This window comes from Anolis carolinensis, chromosome 6, assembly GCF_035594765.1.
Source record: "Anolis carolinensis isolate JA03-04 chromosome 6, rAnoCar3.1.pri, whole genome shotgun sequence".
In the NCBI taxonomy this organism is placed as follows: domain Eukaryota; kingdom Metazoa; phylum Chordata; class Lepidosauria; order Squamata; family Dactyloidae; genus Anolis; species Anolis carolinensis.
In genome coordinates this window covers 24,093,846-24,114,584 of record NC_085846.1, presented here as the reverse complement: position 1 = coordinate 24,114,584, position 20,739 = coordinate 24,093,846, and the positions used below count along the sequence as shown (strand labels likewise).

At 40.8% G+C, this 20,739-nt stretch overlaps 1 protein-coding gene across 2 annotated transcripts; it reads left to right on the top strand.

The window, feature by feature from the left end:
- The first annotated feature begins 246 nt into the window (after nt 1-246).
- cfap97d1 (CFAP97 domain containing 1) lies at nt 247-20,739 on the top strand. 2 transcript variants are annotated; one of them, XM_062957733.1, is made up of 7 exons: nt 247-425; nt 5,859-5,929; nt 8,309-8,380; nt 12,023-12,141; nt 13,089-13,212; nt 16,342-16,394; nt 19,878-20,739. In XM_062957733.1, exons 1-7 carry the CDS (start codon nt 305-307, stop codon nt 19,927-19,929), a joined length of 612 nt encoding a protein of 203 aa, XP_062813803.1. In that variant the 5' UTR covers nt 247-304; the 3' UTR covers nt 19,930-20,739. The 2 variants fall into 2 exon arrangements, with proteins under 2 accessions (XP_062813803.1, XP_003222719.2); XM_003222671.3 differs by lacking the exon at nt 8,309-8,380 and having other exon boundaries at nt 249-425.

The following is a 20,739-nucleotide window of genomic DNA, read 5'->3' as shown; positions in this document are numbered from 1 at the left end:
AAAGTTTAAGAATCCCTGGTCTACTTCACCTGGAACTCATTGGAAAACAGGTGAGACAGAAATCTAACAAGAAATACATAAAGAATACTGTGCTGAAAAGGAAGCTGTATTGAAGTTCATCTCATGGTATCCAACCACTGGGAGGTTTTGTATAATAAGTCCTTTCTTTATGGCACATCATAGTGATGTCACAGTCAAAGCGTTTATGACAACCCAGAAGCGAGGAGGGGTAATTCAGAAGCTGATTTCATGAGGATTTGCCTTTTTTTCTTGGGACCTGGTAGTGGAAGGCTGTACCAAGAAGATGAGCAAAATTGAAATTATTACATTCCCTGTGGTTGTTGCCAATTCAAGGCATCGGCTCATAGCTGAAAAGAAGCAGGCCCAAAAATGGGATTTCTCTCGCCGTCTTAAACCAGAACCAGGTAGGTTGCTCTCAATCCTAAATTGCTTAGGTACTCAAGCCAGACAAGGAGATCCTTTGTATTTTTGTTTTTACATTGAAGTACATTCCACTGAATTTCATATGGGATAACTCCCAGGTAAGCACATACATGGGAACACTGAGATTTGGAGTTGGAATATAGGATCCATCAACACTACATTTAATGTAGTTTGACACCGTGTTAACTGCAATGGCTCAATGCTATGGAATCACAGAAACTGGCCTCCTATGCCAAAGTGTGCTAGTGCATCACCAAACTACAAATCCCAAAATCCCATAGCATGAGTCATGGTAGTTTAAATGGTGTCAAATTGCATTAATTCTATAAGGCAGATACAACCCTATTCGAGAAAGGCCAGTAATTAATCTTTACCCTGCTGAATGTCCAAAACATTGGCATCTTGTCAACTGTCAGTAGCTCAGTCCATAAAACCTGAAATCAATTCTCAGTGTGTCAGAAACAGAAATACCTTGCAAGTGACTTGAGTAAGTGAGCCAAGGCACATCTTTCTTAATGTGTTTTAAAACATTGTTCCTGCTTCCAAAAAAGAATGTCAATTGTTCAGTGAAAACGCAACTTTATCCCACAGATAATAGAGCACAACAGAGCAATAAAATTGTGTGTGTTTGTGTGTGAGAGAGTGCATGTATGCATGTATACACACACACAATTCAAATCTACCCAAACAATGAGCGTACATTACATGATGTAGGACCCTGGCAAATAAGAAGCATGTTTTTCCTGATTCTGAGGAGGGTATTTGAAAATCCAAATAATAGTACTGAGCAAGCAGTTATTTTATTCACCACCCATATAACTTTATACATCAATATACTTCCAACTGTCCAGATTTGGTAAAGAAAGCCCCAATTAATTCTCTGTTGTCCTACTTTTTCCATTGCTTTTAAAATGGCCAAGTTTCTCTCACTCACCCTTTGTCCTCAGCTTTAGTTGCTACAAACTAAATTCAAAATGCAGGTGTAGTTTGGACTTAATTAGGTGGAAGCAAGAATGGGACAATCCTGTCTTTCCAATACGTTCAAGCAAAAGCAAATTGCTGCGGCATTTTCTAACTTATATGGTCTTCCTCACTTATAATTCTTGCTACCTTGACCACACTCGTGTTGCTTGGCACAGGCATCCCAGTTTTCATCTTTTAAATGTATGAGGTTAGGATTACAAATTGACTGGAGAGGATGAACTGGAGTACAGTAGTCCTTGTTTTTGTCTTTATTTCATATCTTGTTTCAAAATAACAGGAGAGCTTAGTGCTCCTCTGGGTACATTTTGTGTTGTTTCATATCCTTTATAGCTTCCTCAGCATTGATTGCTTCTTTAGCATGGGTCAATATAATTCTTGTTGATTCTGAGTAAGGTGCGGTGCTTGCAGATTGATGGAAGCATGAATGACACATCATCTATAATGCTGGATTGGCCCTTTGTACGTTTTCATTACTACCTGCCAACAAGTGTAGTTTTCATTACTACCGAGGCAAATAGGAAGCAGCCGCCTCAGGCATGGAGGCCGTGGCGTGAGGAATGATATCAGTTGTCACAACTTTTTCCACTTTTTATTGTGTAAAAGTCCAACTATATGGAAATAGATTTTCAGCAACTCCAGAGATTTCTGCTGTTGTTAGATTGAATGTGTAACCTCTAAAGAAAGGCAATAGCATAAGGGCCAAAAGGCACTGGGATTTCTATAAAACAGGATAACAAAAAAAACTGTTCAAAGAATAAAACACAAGTCAAAGATCCCTTATCTGAAACACTGGTTTGGATTTTGGAATACCAGTATTTGCATATATGTACACTACACAATGAGATATCTTGGAGTTAAGACTCGGGTCTAAACATTAAATTCATTCATGTTTCATACCTTCTATGCTATTTTATATTATATTTTAATGGTTTTATGCATGAAGCAAAGCTTGTTTACACTGAGCCATCAGAAAGCAGAGGTATAACAAAGTCATCTACGTAGACAATTTTGGAGTATTTTGGAATTCTAGATTATTATTATGTTTATTGAAGTTCCCTGGTGGCACAGTGTGTTAAAGCGCTGAGCTGCTGAACTTGCTGACCAAAAGGTTGACCCTGGAGGTGTCTACGGACAATGCCGGCTCTTCGGCTTAGGAATGGAAATGAATACTAACTCCCAGAGTCAGACATGACTAGACTTAATGTCAGGGGAAAACAACAAAATATGTACATTCCAAGCTTCTGGAAGCAAACAAACAGGTTTCTCCAGACAAACAAAGGAGAGTCTTCAGGAAGTCCACTGAGGTGGCTGCAGTTGAGCTGTTGGGAGCTATTGTCTGGGGCTGAGAATGCATTCCTGAGTAATGGCCCTTTGGCTTGAGTCAGGCCGGATCTTATATCTAGTACATTTAAGAATAAGGTAGAATAACAGTACAGTCTATACATTTCAGACTTGGGGAAATAGATACGTTATATAAAAAGATAAAAGTTATACAGAAAGGAATAGATATAACTATGGTAGCTGTTTGATCTTAGTTTTATAGTTTTGTTTTTGGATGTCTAAGCATAAAAATGATGAGTTTATGTAAATGTCTTTCCCCCAGGCCAGCCAAATAGAGAATGTTGAAATGGCTAAAGTCCCCTTTGCTTCTGAGTCACACCCAGGGCTGTTACCCAGCGTGGCACAATAGCTGGATAATTTGCCTCTTCACCTGTCAGTGTTTCCTGTCTCAGAAACTAAATAGAACATATAGATTTATAGGAATAAAGCAGAATAAAATATAGTTTATGGTTAGGCGGATAGAGGAGAGAAGCAAGGGTCTAAAGGTGGAGGAGCTTGGGAGACTTTATGCAAAAGGGAGGATGCTGCTTATCTCATTCTAGCTTGTTGCCCTTGGAAAACTATAAATCCTTTTTTATTAGGAGTGGAGGTAGCAGTGTTCAATAACGCTTGCACCGAGGACATTGTCATGCCCAGGGCCCTGTGTCCCTAACCCCAGTGAATGTGGAGGGATGACTGTCTGAGGCTACAATAATTGTTGGGTGTTTGATGAGTTGAATCCGCATAAAGCAGCTGCAAACCTCTTAAATTTCTGGGCCTGCAGGCCTTCTTGAGGCTTATTAAACCTTGTTAAGGTTTGCAAGGCTAATAAGAAAGGAAAATTCCTATGGACAACTTAAGAAGCAAAGGGATTGTGGTAGACAGGAAAGTAGAAGGCTAAAGGTTGTTACTGTCCAGAAATATTTCAGGTAATGTTGAATAAAGCTGGATCTATATTGCCATATAATGCAGTTTGGATTGTATTATATGGTCAGTACTTTAGAGCCATATAATGCTGTCCAATGCAGTTCCAACTGCATTATATGACACTGTAGTTCAAGACAAAAATGACTCTAGAACCGCTAAAAGCAAACAAAATTTCCAGATTTTCCTCCACCCCTTAAAAAAACTAGTTGCTCTAAAAAATTCCCTACTGTCAAAGCAAAGGCAGGCTTGAAAAATTTACTTTGGTGGAGCATTACTCTCCTAGACAGTGTGTCCCGAACCCAATGCTAAAATCTATGTGACACGCTGCAGAGAGAAGAGGCAACAGAGCCAATATATGGCTCTTGGTTCTTTGCCAGTCCCCAGAGCCACCTGGTCCCATTCAAGAATGATGGATGGCACAGTGGGCAAGAGTTCACTCTATATTAGATTTAAAGGGGAATCAGCACTAATGTTTCAAAATTCCACGTCAGCTTTTGATGCTACTTTGCGATATTACTACTTCCTATAATCTGGGGATCTAATTTAAACATTATGAAAATTATTATAATAATGCTCATCACTCTAATATGCCTTCCCAGTTGTGCAAAATCAGCACTTAGTTTCAACCTTCATACCAATTTTTGCAGTTACAAATTATCTAAGGCCCCTTCTACACTGCCATATAAAATCCAGATTATGGATGTGGATTGTCTGTTTGATAATCTGGATTATATGGCAGTGTAGAAGAGCAGAGACATCACACTGGCAATGAAGGTTCGCATAGTCAAAGCAATGGTATTCCCCATAGTAACCTATGGTTGCGAGAACTGGACCATAAGGAAGGCTGAGCGAAGGAAGATAGATGCTTTTGAACTTTGGTGCTGGAGGAAAATCCTGAGAGTGCCTTGGACCACAAGAAGATCCAACCAGTCCATCATCCAGGAAATAATGCCCAACTGCTCACTGGAGGGAAGGATATTAGAGGCAAAGTTGAAGTGTTTTGGCCACATCATGAGAAGACAGGAAATCTTGGAAAAGATCATGATGCTGGGGAAAATGGAAGGAAAAAGGAAGAGAGGCCGACCAAGGGTGAGATGGATGGATGGTATCCTTGAAGTGACTGGCTTGGCCTTGAAGGAACTGGGGGCAGTGATGGCCAACAGGGAGCTCTGGCGTGGACTGGTCCATGAGGTCACGAAGAGTCGGAAACGATTATGCGACTGCGAGAGAGAGAGAGATGCTTTTTTTGCTATGTCGATTCACCTGGGAGACCTAGCCCTGCCCTAAACTGCAGCCACAGTCAATTTTTCAATCTAGAGGACCTAGGGATTCCTAGGCAGTTGAAAAAAAAACTTTTGGGCAATGGTATGGTCAACTTCTAGAGGAGTCATAATGGAGATTCTAGAGATTCCTAGGCAGATGTTATCTCAAGTTAAAAAAAAAGGTTTTTAATTCACTTTTTTTCACTTTTATTGGGATCTTGAGACCCTAACCCAGCAAAAGTGGATCTTATGTAATATGTAATTTGTTCTTTAAACTGGTCAGTGGCATTGAGGAGATCCTCTGTACTTTAAGTGCATTTAATCTGCTCATTTTTTCTATACTTGGAGAAATGCAATATGTGTTTCAAGTGGGTTTTGATTAGGAGAAGGGAGAATTTGGTATTGTTAACTTCTGGACATACTGAGAAAAGTGCTGTGGAAAGGTACATACGATCTGAGGGTGGCTATGGGAAGTGTTTAGATCAGTCAATGTTACCATTACAGTAGCATCTCGCTTATCCAACATAAACGGGCCGGCAGAATGTTGGATAAGCAAAAATGTTGGATAATAAGGAGGGATTAAGGAAAAGCCTATTAAACATCAAATTCCGTTATGATACAAATTAAGTACCAAAACATGATGCTTTACAACAAATTGACAGAAAACTTTATGTAGTATTTATGTAGTATTTACTGTATTTTCCAATTTAGTACCAAAACATTGCAATGTATCGAAAACATTGGCTACTAAAAAATTGACTACAATCAAAGATAGAATTGCTGCCTAGAGAAACAGCTGTGGATCTGGGCGGGAGGCAGACTGCATTGGATAATACAGAATGTTGGATAAGCAAAGGCTGGATAAGCTAGACTCTACTGTACCTTGAAATGCTTTTACACAATTATGCTCTCTTCTTCCAGCAAGGCGTCGTTTGGATAACAAACCTCTAGATGCCCAGCCTCACCACTACTTCCAGGTCACAAAGATTCAGGTACTTGAGCTTTCTCTCTTGCAATGGGTGCTAGCCTAGAGCCACTCCATTGACTGCATACTCCTCCATGGCAAGGGGTTGGATTGGATGGCCATTGTGGTCTCTCTTAGCTCTTCTATGAAGTTGTAGAGTCTGTGAGTTTGGCATTTGCAGATTTGATTATTTGCGGATTTGTTTTAAAATATTCTCTCTGGAAATCTCTAGGTCTTGCCAGCTTTTGTTGGAAGTTGATCATGGAGGGCGCTTCCAGACAGCATGAAAATGCGGGTTTTAAATGGAGGGCAAAAAACCCCCAGTACCTGAGAACATGTCCCCACACAGACCTGTGGGCCCCAGGATTTCTTCCCTCACAGGCTTCCTCTGTATCGTAACATGATGGAGGGTAGACGGGGGTGGGGGGGTGGGGGGGGAGGGGCACATCTGGTGTAAGGATTTTTTTGGGGGAGGGGAATCCCTCCGTTATGCACTGAACAGCATATGTGCACATGCAAATATCTTAATATAAATACAAGCATATTTGCATGTGTGCATATAAAGTTCAGCACATTATCTCAGGCTTTTAAAAGCTGGACATGTATTGGAACACTCTCCACAGGAGGACTGAAGGAAATCATGTGGTTTTCACGAGTGCAGAGATATACAGTAATGTGAATATATGCATTTTCTGGCCGGAATTGGGATAAAAGGGGACCTTTTACCCTGTGCTTTTCATCCGTTGCAGTGACTCAGCACGGATTTACCACTAGTGTCATGTAGCTACCACCACCCCTTTAAACCCAGGAAATCCCACGTTTTAGGTGCTGTGTAGATGGGCCCAGAGCTATTCTGGAGGAACTAGAGATTCATAAGGAACACATCTCTCAGGAAATCTCTTGGTTTTTCAGTCAATTATATGGTGAACTTTCACCATAGAGGCATGCTAGGGGACCTACTACTTCATCACCCTGGGGCTTTTCGACCCTTTGAAGCACTTTGGGGATGGGGCCTTCTGAGTGCCATCAAATGACGTTTAGGCCCTTTCCCCCTTGCGATGGGGAAAAGGACAACACAGCATCGTGTGTTGCAGCCCTTTCTCCCATCTGATGGGGGACAAGAACAGGGTGCCAACGTACCTTGTCCTGTTGTCGCCGTCTGATGGGGGAAGGAGGGAGGGTGTGTGCGGCACAACAAGGCGCATTGTGTGACTGCCAGCAAAATACCACGACCCCATCTGATGTGTGAAGAGGTCTCTAGAGATGTCGAAAGAAGTATTTTCTGGGATTTTTTTTTGAAAATAGTAATTTTTTAGGTTGCAGATTTTCACTTTTACCAGGGTCACATGTCTCTAATCTAAGAAAATATGGAAGGCTGATGGTACTACTATAAAATGATCTATGGAGTGCTGCCTTTGGAAAATATTTGGAATCATTTGCTGGCCCACAATGTGAAGAACTGCAATTTCTAGGATTTCCCAAACAGCACAGACACAAAAATATATTGTCTTAATCAGCCCCAGAAGGTTTTTAATAATCTATCCTGTATTTATTACGGTTTTACCTTTTATGTGTTTTTAATGTAATTTTTTATCCTGTATTGTTGTTTTAATTGATATACAGTAGAGTCTCACTTATCCAACATAAATGGGCCGGCAGAATGTTGGATAAGCGAATATGTTGGATAATAAGAAGGGATTAAGGAAAAGCCTATTAAACATCAAATTAGGTTATGATTTTACAAATTAAGCACCAAAACATCATGTTATACAACAAATCTGACAGAAAAAGTAGTTCAATACGCAGTAATGCTGTGTAGTAATTACTGTATTTACGAATTTAGCACCAAAATATCATGATATATTGAAAACATTGACTACAAAAATGCGTTGGATAATCCAGAACGTTGGATAAGCGAGTGTTGGATAAGTGAGACTCTACTGTATTGCATTACTGTTTTATCTGTTTTATATTGTGATTGTATTATGTTGCTTATATTTTGTCCTTATGTTGTTTGGGCCTCTGCCCCATGTAAGCCGCCCCGAGTCCCCACGGGGAGGTGGTGGCGGGGTATAAATAAAGTTTATTATTATTATTATTATTATTATTATTATTAGTTCTGGTTAATGCTGGCATAACCAATGGTCAGAAAACTTGAAGGTGGTACTTTAAAACATCTGGAAGAAGAAGGGTCAAAGTAACAGACTTTGTGAGATGATGTTAGTGCACCATTTAAAAAAACATTGTACAGTGGAAGAGTTTGTTTTAACATAAGGTTTTTTGTTTTAAAAACTAAAATGAAGCCTGTATTTTCAGTGGATTTAGAAAGGGCATTTAATTTTGTGTTTAAATACATTCATATTCTTCTAATAAGCCTAATCAAGTCTCCGTACTCTCTTTTCTTCAGAAGTTAAAACTTCCGAAGATTGTGGAGGAGGAGAGGACGGAGAAGCCAAATTACCCTGTGCCAATGCACCATGTAATTAAGAATGCTGAATTATCAATAAAATAAAACCTAGGATTAGATAGTTTCCCATTTCAAATTTTAAGAAACAAGTAGAACCAAAGTTATAAATGTGACATTTATAGGCAACTAGCTTTGCCCGACCACGCGTTGCTGTGGCTTATGGGAATTATTTGTTGGCCAGGTGGAATAGGAGTGAATAGCCTTGCAGCGTGAAAGTCTGGCCGTTTTGTGGAGTGGTTGGAGTCGTAGCATTAATCAAAGAGGCGCTTTGAAGTGTGGGTACTTCCTTAGTAGGGGAATTCTTGTTTGGCCAGATTGAATGGTATTGAATAGGTTTGTAGGTTAAAAGCCTGGTCGGTTTGCACATAAGGTATTGTTGCTAGGCGAGGTTGAATGGGACAGAGTAGTGTTGTGGTTTCAAATTTTGGGGGTTTTGTATGTAGGGGAAATGTTGGTTGGCCTGGTTGAAAAGTATTGAATAGCCTTGATGGTTGTAAGCCTGGTCGGTTTTTACCTTGCGGAATCCTTGGTTGGTCAGTTTGAATAGGAATTAATAGTGTCGGTGTGGGAGGTCTGAATGGTGGAATTAGCCACCTTGATTAGTTTTTAATGGCCTTGCAGGTTGAAAGGGTGTTTGTTTACTGTCTGGAGGAATGTTTTGTTGGGAAGTGTTAGCTGGCCCTGATTGTTTCGTTTGTAGAATTCCCAATTTCCCTGCTTTCTGAGTGTTGATCTTTATTTCGTCTCCTGGTTTTAGAGATCATATTGTTTTCTATTATTATACCATAGTAAGTCTTATATATTATATTTATAATGTTATATTAGGTGGTTAGAATTGGATTATATGAGGTCAGTTGTACATAGTTGTATAAAATGTAGACTGAACTGGATTAGATGGCAGTGTAGAGTGAAGGCAATGTCATAGAGCAATATTATTTAGAATGCCAAGGTAGATAATCCAGTTTAAAGGAGATATTGGCAGATGTGCCTTGGTATTCTGGGTAATATTGTTGTGTGGCAGGGGTTTGAGTGTAGACTGCCACATAATGGAGTTGAAATCAGATAATCTGTATTTTCTAGGGACAGTAGTATGGATGAGGTCTAAATGCAGTTTGTCTGTGCCCTGGGATACAGGCGTGGGCCAACTTGGGCCTTTGCTGCAGGTGGTTTGGACTTCAACTCCCAGCATTCATAACAGCCTGAGTCCCTTTTGTTTTTTCTCTCAGAAGCTTAAGGTGTTATGAATGTTGAGAGTTGAAGTTGAAAACAGCTGGAGAGAAGGCTCAAGGGTGGGTGAAGAGTACCTGGTCGCCTGTTGTGGTTGTTGCTGTTGTGATTGTGTTTTTAGTGTAATTGTGTTGTATCTTACTTGGGGCGGGGATGATTGATTGTGTTGGCAATTTTTGAGTTTGGGGGGTTTGGGGTTTTGTTGTTTTGTGAGTCGCCGTGATGCCAAAAGCCTTTTATATATATAGATGTGGAAAAGAGGTTTCTTAATTCCATGATACGTGCAAAGGCTATAGAACTATCCTATGAACTAGAAATGGAACCATGTCTTCATACCACCCAATTTCCCTTCTTGACTATACATTCCTTGTGGCAATATTGGACAAAATGTAAGATTCAAGGCTCTTCTGCATGGGACAAAGAAGTTTGGAAGTTGCAGTCGAAATGTTGAAAGCTATGTAGTTGATTTCAGGGTCACATCCTAAGAATCATAGAATAATAGAATCGGAGTTGGAATAGACCACATGGGCCATACAGTCCAACCCCCTGCCATGCAGGAAAAACACTGTCAAAGCACCCCTGACAGATGCCCATCCAGCCTCTGTTTAAAAGCCTTCAAAGAAGGAGCTTCCACCAGACTCTGAGGCTGTGGGTTTCAGAATTGAACAGCTCTTATGGTCAGGAAGTTCTTCCAGACCTCCCCAGGAGCACAGATTGTAAATATTGATATATTTTTGTAGTATGTCTGCTTTCAAGTAAATTCTTACTCACAGCAATCTAAGACAAATTTAGCACGGGCTTTTTTCAGACAGATGTATTCATGAGATTTCTCATAACTCTCCTTTAATCTGAGAATAACTTGCTCAATGTTACTAAGTGGTTTTAATGGCTGTATGAAAACTCAGACTCTTGCCTTATAGAGTGCTATTCCAGTTCTCAAGACACTGGGTCTATTTCATTTTTTTTTTATTTTTTAATATAACTCCAGGTGGAACATAACTTCTTCTCTTATCTGATATTAGACATAATGTAAGGTTTATGTGACAACAGTGCTTTTGTCGCTTACCTGGCAGCTCTGTTTTGCTATTGCTGTATTTCAAGTATTGTGTTGAACCCAAGTTTTATCTTCGGCTTTAATTTTGATATTACTGTGGTAGCCTATGGGTAAACAGAAATAAATTACACAACATAAAATTAATATCACTGCTTCAGACCTCCCTCTGTTCCAGCAGCCTCATGCAACCCTTCAGACCTGTCCACAAATTACCAGCTTCCAGTATGCCACATATGGAGACATTTTTCAATGATAAAGTATGGCGCCAACCCAAAAGCTATTTGCAGCCTAATTTTTTTTAAACATACAAGACAAGCTATTAATCTTTTAAAAAACAACAGCAGCGGGAGACCCTATCAAACATTTTGCATTGTTCCATCTAGTTCAACCCTGTCCTTCAGATATCACAGAGGAATGGGCTAGTGATGTGCAAACTCAGAGAGCAACATTCCAAAATTCCACAATTTATTTATTGTGTCAGAAGCTAATTGAGAATACAGTTGTAATGTATAGAAAAACCACAAACAAAGTTAAAAACTTCGCATTACACCAAATTTCCTTTGACCAGAAGCTGGCCACTTGGAGTGCCTCTGGTGTCACTGTGAGAAGATCCTCCATTGTGCATGTGGCAGGGCTCAGGCTGCATTGTAGTGAGTGGTCTGTGGTTTGCTCTTCTCCACACCCACATGTCGTGGACTCCACTTTGTAGCCCCATCTCTTAAGGTTAGCTTTGAATCTCTTGGTGCCAGAGCGCAGTCTGTTCAGCACCTTCCAAATCACCCAGGCTTCTGTGTGTCCAGGGGGAAGTTTCTCATCTGGTATCAGTCACTGATTGAGGTTCCAGGTTTTAACCTGCCACTTTTGGGCTCTCACTTCTTGAGGTGTTCCAGCGAGTATCTCTGTAGATCTTAGGAAGCTATGTCTTGATTTACGACGTGGATTTGCTGGCCTGAAGATGTCAATGCCTTGGCCCTTTCATGACAGGCTGCTACTTCCTGAAGGATGTCAGGTGGTGCAATACCAGCCAAATGGTATAATTTCTCCAGCGGCATAGGGCGTAGACATCCTGTGATAATGTGGCATGTTTCATTAAGAGCCACATCCACTCTTTTAACATGATGAGATGTATTCCACGCTGAGCATGCATATTCAGCAGCAGAGTAGCAAAGCCACATACACACTATATGCATAAAACATAAAACAGCAAAGTTGGAAACAGAGTGTACCATGCAAAGAAACCTAACAGTGGAAGCTGAATTGTATACACAAGGAAATTTTGAGGCATTTGCAGCTTACATTCCAAGGAGGTGATTATGGGATATATGTAATTATAAGTGTGATATTGAGTTCACACTGTTTATCTCTTTTCACAGGAAGCCCAAAAGAAAATTGGGCTGATTGAACGAGAGAACAAAAGCCTCTCAACACGGCTAGCTAACATCTATCGCGGAACAGGCATGGTTGACTGTTGGAATGAATATCAACAGAAGAGGTAAGAGCTTCAGAGGCATGGGTCTCTAAAGAATAGCCTTTTCTGTCCTTTCTTGAAATAAATAATAAGTTGCCAGGCTCAATCTAAGGCAAGCCAGAGATGCTTGGGAGTAGAAGTGATTTGGATTTTGGATTTCGGAATACTTGTATTAGCATATATGTACATAATGAGATATCTTGGGGATGGGACCCAAGTCTAAACACAAAATTAATTTATGTTTCATACATATGCTATACACAGTGCATGAAGATAATTTTATGCAATATTTTAAGTAATTTTGTACATGAAATAAAATTTGTGCATTGAACACCAGAATAAAGGTAAAGATAAAGGTTTCCCCTGACGTTAAGTCCTGTCATGTCTGACTTTGGGGGTTGGTGCTCATCTCCATTTCTAAGCCGAAGAGCCGGCGTTGTCCGTAGACACCTCCAAGGTCATGTGGCTGGCATGACTGCACGGAGCACCGTTACCTTCCCACCGGAGCGGTACCTATTGATCTACTCACATTGGCATTTTTTTCGAACTGCTAGGTTGGCAGAAGCTGGAGCTAATAGCAGGCGCTCACTCCGCTCCCGGGATTTGAACCTGCGACCTTTCGGTCTGCAAGTTCAGCAGCTCAGTGCTTTAACACACTTCGCCACCGGGGCTCCTTGAACACCAGAATATTAGAGTCAAATATGAGTTTAGGCCATGAGCTGTATGTTCGTACCCACTGTATTACATTCAGATACATTGATACTTAAAATCATTCCAAATAAATAGGACTTCATTTACATGTTGCTGCTTTAAGTCCACTTGATTAGAGCGGTCTACTCAAAGTACAGCTTCATAAGGATCAAGCCTATGATGATGATGATCATCCTGTATACTTGCTGGTTGATTTTTTTTACTATAACATAGTAAACAGCCTCCTGTTTTGTATCTACATTATAAAACGGCTTTTGCAGTAAAATCCGACTGAAGCAGAACATGGAAATTGTAAGGATTTCCATGGAGAACCAAGCAATACTCAAGAGGATCGGAGAAAGAAAGCCAACCATCAATCGGAAACAATCTGAGCTGGATTGGCAGGCAAGTAGATTCTTCACCATTTTTATGCAAAAGCAGGCAGTGACCCTGCACGAAAATCAGCTCAACACGAAAGCAAACTGGATCCTGGCTCCAAGCCTGCTTTCGTCTCCAGCCGAGCACCTCCCAGAACTTGCCTCCTTACCTTGGAAAGAGAATGCTTGTGTAGCGTGCAGACCCAGAAAGCGCATGCACCTGGCAGGCCCAGAAAGCAGGCACACATGCTTTCCGGGCCTGCACACTACACGCGCACTCTCTATCCAAGAAGAGTGTGTGAGGCGTGGCATGCAGGCCCAAAAAACGTGTTTGCCTGCTAGTGCCTGCAGCCGAGCACCTCTTACTCTAGAGTAGAAATAGCAGGTAAGAAGCCTCCTTAAAGCAGGCGCCGGGAAGGGGAGCCTGGGTGGAAAGCCCCCTGCCCCCATAATGGTTCGAAAAAACTGATCTTTCGGGGCCCAAACAGAAAACAGATATCTGCCCTTCCAATTTCGGGAAGTTCCCAAAAAATGGATCGGGGCCTCACCAAAAAACAGGACATGAAACGGGTCAAGGTTTATCCCAAATGCACAACCCTAATTAGCAGCACTGGTCATTAGTGATGTAGCTGTGATATATTAAGGCACATATGTTAAGCTCAAGGCCTGCGGACTGAACCCGTCCCACCACCTCATTTTATATGGCCCTCCAGAAGCTGGGCTAGAACTCCTGTATTCCTCATAATTATGGCTAGAGCTGATGGGAGTTGTGATACAGTAACATCTGGAAAACTGCAGTTTGTTCTGTTTAGTTAAGATAATGGGGTTTGTATTTAGATTTCCCATTATTCTGGATATGATGTCTGTCATTAAAATGTCCTTTAACCTTCCCCCAACCTCAGAGCCACAAGTGTTGTTGGGTTGCAATTCCCAAAATCCCCAGTCTACATGGCCAATAATCAAAAGCAATAATCAAAATAAATAACTATGATATATATATAAATGGCCGTCTGTATCAATGGATTCTCCGTTCGTGGATTCAACAGCCCTTTGAAGGCTAATGTGGCCCCAATGAAAATGAATATATTAAGGTATAGTTTGGAAATTCCATATAGAAATGCTAGTCCTTTGTCTTGCGCAGAGTGCCTGTTCTATGGTTTTGAGATTCCAGACACTGTTTTATTGCAGCTAAAATAAATATTTGTGATCTCTCAGTGTCATCTGGCTGAAGCACATGAAGGACCAAACCCATTTTAGGGATAACAATGATGCCACCCACCTACCCACTCTACCTTCTATGTTCCTTTTGAGTTTAGCTGGAACTCAGACAAAATGGGTGCATGGAACAAGTTTTCCTAGCAAATATATAATGATTTCCTAGCAAATATATCTTGATTGTAAGGCACCAGATTTGGAGATAGCTGGCATCCCAAGTGTAATAAAAATGTGTTTTTGGTAGAGATGAAAACTGCAGCAACTGGTTTGTTGCCATGTTGTACTTTCTTGTAGTGTGCATGGGGAATGTAATAATAAATGCTTGCGCTTCAAAACTTGTCACGATACCATTGTACCATAACTTTTGAATTACACATTGGAATATATACATTCACGAATAATGACGAGAGATCTGAGATTTTAGCAGCCTATTTTTTATATGTGTGTGTGTGTGTGTGTGTGTGTGTGTGTGTATGTATGTATATATATATATATATATATGTGTGTGTGTGTGTGTGTGTGTGTGTGTGTGTGTGTGTGTGTGTGTGTGCATACACACACACACATGGCTGGAGTTACATTTGAAATATGTACCTGCTCCATACAAATTCAATGAACCTACAGAACCTACCTTGTTCATAACTTGGGGATTGTCTGTAATGTCATAGAAACCTAGCAAATACAACAGTTCTATGTGTGGATGTTTTCTCTATCTTGTCAATGCTAAAAATATGGAGAGAGACTGGAGTACAATTTAATGGGGGATTTTATTTGGCAGTCCAAAACCCTCACTTTTGTCTCTCTCCAAATAGCTCCATCCTTCCTTGCCTATTTTCCCATCCCTGGTAGCAGCTGGGAAAGAAGGCAATACAAACTGAAAAAGGGAAATGTATATGTGATTTAAACTGCTGTAAATGGAAAGATATAAATTGCCACCTCAACTGTGGCAGAAATCTGTCCCGAAACTGTCATTTCTACCTGTTTTAAGACAGAGAGTCAATTCAAAACTTAGAAAATTTATGCTGAACTGAGAACTTTTATTCATGTTCCTGCTTAGCCAGTGTATGTCCAATTTTTATATTTCCAAACAAAATTGGGGCCAACAACATTTCAATCAATTTTGCAACCCACTGCTTAGTATTTGGAGACTGTAATCATCTTGGAAGGGGAAAGGGATTGTGTGGGGCAATTTCTGAAGCTCACATGTGGGAAGTGAATGTTCTCACCCTGCTATTAGCAACTGTGGAGGAATGGTGTTTCTATCTCCCATGTCACGCTGCAGTCTTCTCCTTCGTCTCTCTCATCCCATTATTGTCAAAAAGGCTGCCAACCCTAATTTCTCTGTCGGTGAAATTAAAATCGCTCCCCAAAGCCGAGCCACATCTTCTTGATGTCAACAATCCTCCCACAGATGGAGAAGGCAGATGGCACAGCTGCAACCTTTGTCTTCGTAACACAAAAGTTGCCACTTCTTTGTTACTTGCATGGAAATGGAAATGCTTTATTTTCACAAAATTGGAAGGAACTACAGTCCTTTTCCAACTCCCAGCACTGTGGGATATTACAGTCAGCCCTCAACATTCGTGAGTGCATAATCCGGGCAAAAGTGGAAAAACTATAATTTAAAAAAATATATACATTTTAACCTGAGAGAACATTTCTCATCTCTCCAGCATGATTTTATGATCCGCTTCTATTAGTAATTGACCACAAAGCCATGCTGGAGGACCTAGGGATTCCTAGAGAGAACATTTAATTAAATCTGCAAATCATACCTACAAGTGCGGAGGGTCAACTGTTTTGCTTCTGAGTGTCTGCACCAGCCCTTTGTAGATTACATTTAGCAAGAATATTAAGCTGATTCAATATGATTCTATCTAATATTGAAATAGCATCATTTACTATACTAAATGTTTGACTGTGGTTGTTTTCATTCCTGCAGAATTCGAGGAAATATCTGAGGAACACCACCTGCGCTCTAATCTCAAATCGCGAGTAGGTATTTCAAAAACATCCATACTAACCCCTTTGTGTGTAGAGAAATTCCCTTCAGCTACTTAGACAGGGGGAGGAGATAAGCTCTGTCCAGGGAGCCCAAAGGGAATTATCTAGTTGAATGTTATGAAATGTTTTTTTTTCTCTGAAACTGAGAATCAGATGTTTGATCTGGCTTGCATTTCGAAGAAGTCATTAGAGATTGTTTGAATTATTTTTGTAGGCATCCATGAATATAAGGTTCTGTTTTCAGACTTCTTAATATGGAAAAAAAAGCCCATGTAACTATTTTTACTGGCACATTTTTCAATTACAACATTTAGCAGGGATCCGCACAGCATTTGTGTGGCCCATGCTGACACCCTTTCTGCTCATCCAACCAAAAATGAAGCCCAAAATGCAGATGTGCTGCCACATTTTCAAAAGCTTTATCATCACTCCGATACTGCAGCCCTGCAAGTCCCATGCTGCCATAAAATCCTACTCTCCCAATCCTTTAAAACACCCTAGTCTATGTATGATACTCTTTTACTCTCCTGTACTCTGGAGCTACTTAGTGGGTATAATGGGAGGTTAGTGAGGTGTCTATGTATATCACCAAATCAAGGAAATTCCCTGTCCTATAGGGAGAGAGTGCTACAGTAAGATCCCCATATCCATGTGGGATACGGTGCTAGCCAGACTGCAGTTACCTGTAACCAAGGATGCAACTGAATCCTATTACATTAAATAACATCTGGTCCAAGCATACCAAAGGATTGCTTTGGAGCACCTAGATATGGGTTCTGCAGTTACAAAGTATTACTGTATTTACCATTCTAGAATGAACCCTTGAAGATTAACACTCAGTTCTTGCTCAGCCCTGCCACAGATGCTACAGGGAAAGGATAGTGTGAGCATTCTTATATCTCCCCCTCAATTCTACAGCAGAACAGATGATCAGTACGATCTGGGAGAAACACCGCACAGATGGCCCATAGAATCATAGAATCATAGAATAGTAGAGTTGGAAGAGACCTCATGGGCCATCCAGTCCAACCCCCTGCCAAGAAGCAGGAAATCGCATTCAAAGCACCCCCGACAGATGGCCATCCAGCCTCTGCTTAAAAGCCTCCAAGGAAGGAGCCTCCACCACAGCCCGGGGGAGAGAGTTCCACTGTCGAACAGCCCTCACAGTGAGGAAGTTCTTCCTGATGTTCAGGTGGAATCTCCTTTCCTGTAGTTTGAAGCCATTGTTCCGTGTCCTAGTCTGCAGGGCAGCAGAAAACAAGCTTGCTCCCTCCTCCCTATGACTTCCCTTCACGTATTTGTACATGGCTATCATGTCTCCTCTCAGCCTTCTCTTCTGCAGGCTAAACATGCCAAGCTCTTTAAGCCGCTCCTCATAGGGCTTGTTCTCCAGACCCTTAATCATTTTAGTCGCCCTCCTCTGGACGCTTTCCAGCTTGTCAACATCTCCCTTCAACTGTGGTGCCCAGAATTGGACGCAGTATTCCAGGTGTGGTCTGACCAAGGCAGAATAGAGGGGGAGCAGGACTTCCCTGGATCTAGACGCTATTCCCCTATTGATGCAGGCCAGAATCCCGTTGGCTTTTTTAGCTGCTGCATCACATTGTTGGCTCATGTTTAACTTGTTGTCCACGAGGACTCCAAGGTCTTTTTCGCACACACTGCTGTCAAGCCAGGCGTCCCCCATTCTGTATCTTTGATTTCCATTTTTTCTGCCGAAATGAAGTATCTTGCATTTGTCCCTGTTGAACTTCATTTTGTTAGTTTCGGCCCATCTCTCTAGTCTGTCAAGATCATTTTGAATTCTGCTCCTGTCTTCTGGAGTGTTAGCTATCCCTCCCAGTTTTGTGTCGTCTGCAAACTTGATGATCGTGCCTTCTAACCCTTCGTCTAAGTCGTTAATAAAGATGTTGAACAGAACCGGGCCCAGGACGGAGCCCTGCGGCACTCCACTTGTCACTTCTTTCCATGATGAAGATGACGCATTGGTGAGCACCCTTTGGGTTCGTTCGCTTAGCCAATTGCAGATCCACCTAACCGTAGTTTTGTCTAGCCCACATTTTACTAGTTTATTTGCCAGAAGGTCGTGGGGGACTTTGTCGAAGGCCTTACTGAAATCCAGGTAGGCTACATCCACAGCATTCCCTGTATCGACCCAACTCGTAACTCTATCGAAAAAAGAGATCAGATTAGTCTGGCATGACTTGTTTTTGGTAAATCCGTGTTGACTATTAGCAATGACCGCATTTGTTTCTAAGTGTTCGCCCACATGTAGAGCTCTGAGACATTACGCCACAGTCATAGTGGGAATGGGCATCTTTATAGTTCCCCATCAGGTCTACAGAAAGGCTGTGTATCAAGGCAGTTGTGGCCTTGGCAAACATCTGTGATTCTTTTAAAGGAGAAGATTCATAGGATGGCAAGGGCTTGACGCACATTTTTGTAGGACAATTTTGTGAGAAGCTCTAGCCCTCTGAACATTTTAGACTATATTAATCATTACTGGAAGGGGAAAGATTTCCTGCCTCATTTGTTTGTTCTAATCCTGTTGTTCAGGGCCCCCATCTACGAAATTATTTTGAAGCATAGTAGAGAGGGTGTAGTAAACTACACACAGAAAAAGAAACCTTTTTTTATATTGGGAATTGGTTCTATGAACTACAGTCCAAAATTAATTTTCCCCAAGTTTTGGTTAAAACCTGTTACTATAGCAAGAAATACACACTACATGGCTGATAAAGGAAGCTGGCTTTCAAACACAACCTTGCTAACAAGCATACTTCCTTCCAGCAGGAGCCTTGATCTAATCCCATATGCTTTTGGCTTGCATACCAATGGCTCTGCTTCCAGGATAGACTTACAGATACATCCATGAGCTCTACAGCTAATTGGCTCTGGGGCATTTTCTTAGTGCTCAAAGCTTGTCTCCTTAATTTATAAATGGTATGTCAAATTCCAGAGATTATTCTTTGTTGTGAGCACAAAGAGCACATGTGTGTGGTTTTGGAAAGATTGTGGCAATCACACTGGACTGGATAGACCAACACACTATCCCAGCAAGGAAATTGTGAATGAGTGTTGAGACCTAATACTTTCGTTTAGATTGGGCTCATGGGGATAGAAATATAATCCAATTTTCTGATGCTGCACAAGAGTAGAACCATTGTACTCATGTTTCAGTCACACCCATGAATTTCATATAGTTATCTTAGGCCAGGAATGCTCAGAGATAGTTTTGCCAGTTCCTTCTCTGAAATGTAGACCACAGTATCTGGCATTCATTGGCAATCTCCCATCCAAGTAGTAACCAGAGCTGACTCTACTTGGCTTCCAAGATCAGACAGGATAAGGTCTATATAGGGTATGTAAGTCCTTCCCATACTTGGCCCAACATAAAAGCACCACAGTGATGTATGTCCCCACGCATCTCTGATGTTGTGACTTTCTAACATTTCCCCTTCTGATTTATTGCAGGAAGCTAGGCGCTGTGAGAAGTAACAAGGCTTTTGGGACTGCTCGTCTATGACAGCTAGTTGATAGCGTTCTCAACAGCTGTCTGATAAACTTCATTAAGATTTAGAATAAAACATGAGATGTTGAACACACACATTTGGAAGGCATGCTTTGTATATGCATACATTTCTTAAGATTCTGTTCAAATTTTGAAAGAAATGCGGGAGCCACAAAAAGCTAGGTGCATGTTAAATATGGACATGTTTCAATTGTCAAAAGCCATCACAGGCCTTCTCAATATTTTGTTAGGATTGTTCTTGTTCTTTTGAATATCTTAAACCTCAAACAAAACCATTGTCCTTGTTCAAGTAATTAGGACCTTTTGAAGCAGATTATACTACAGCAGAGTCTCACTTATCCAACACTCGCTTATCCAACGTTCTGGATTATCCAACACATTTTTGTAGTCAATGTTTTCAATATATCATGATATTTTGGTGCTAAATTCATAAATACAGTAATTACTACATAGCATTACTGCGTATTGAACTACCTTTTCTGCCAAATTTGTTGTCTAACATGATGTTTTGGTGCTTCATTTGTAAAATCATAATCTAATTTGATGTTTAATAGGCTTTTCCTTAATGCCTCCTTATTATCCAACATATTCACTTATCCAACATGCTGCCGGCCCGTTTATGTTGGATAAGTGAGACTCTACTGTATATTCATTCTTAAGAAACCCTTTCTAGATATATGTAAAACATCCTGCCACTGATGTACTCATCTCAAATCCTCTATTCTGACTCATGAGGTAGTCCAGCCTCCTGTTTTATCTAATTTTCATGAATATTTGAAATAAATTACTTTTTATTGTTCTCAA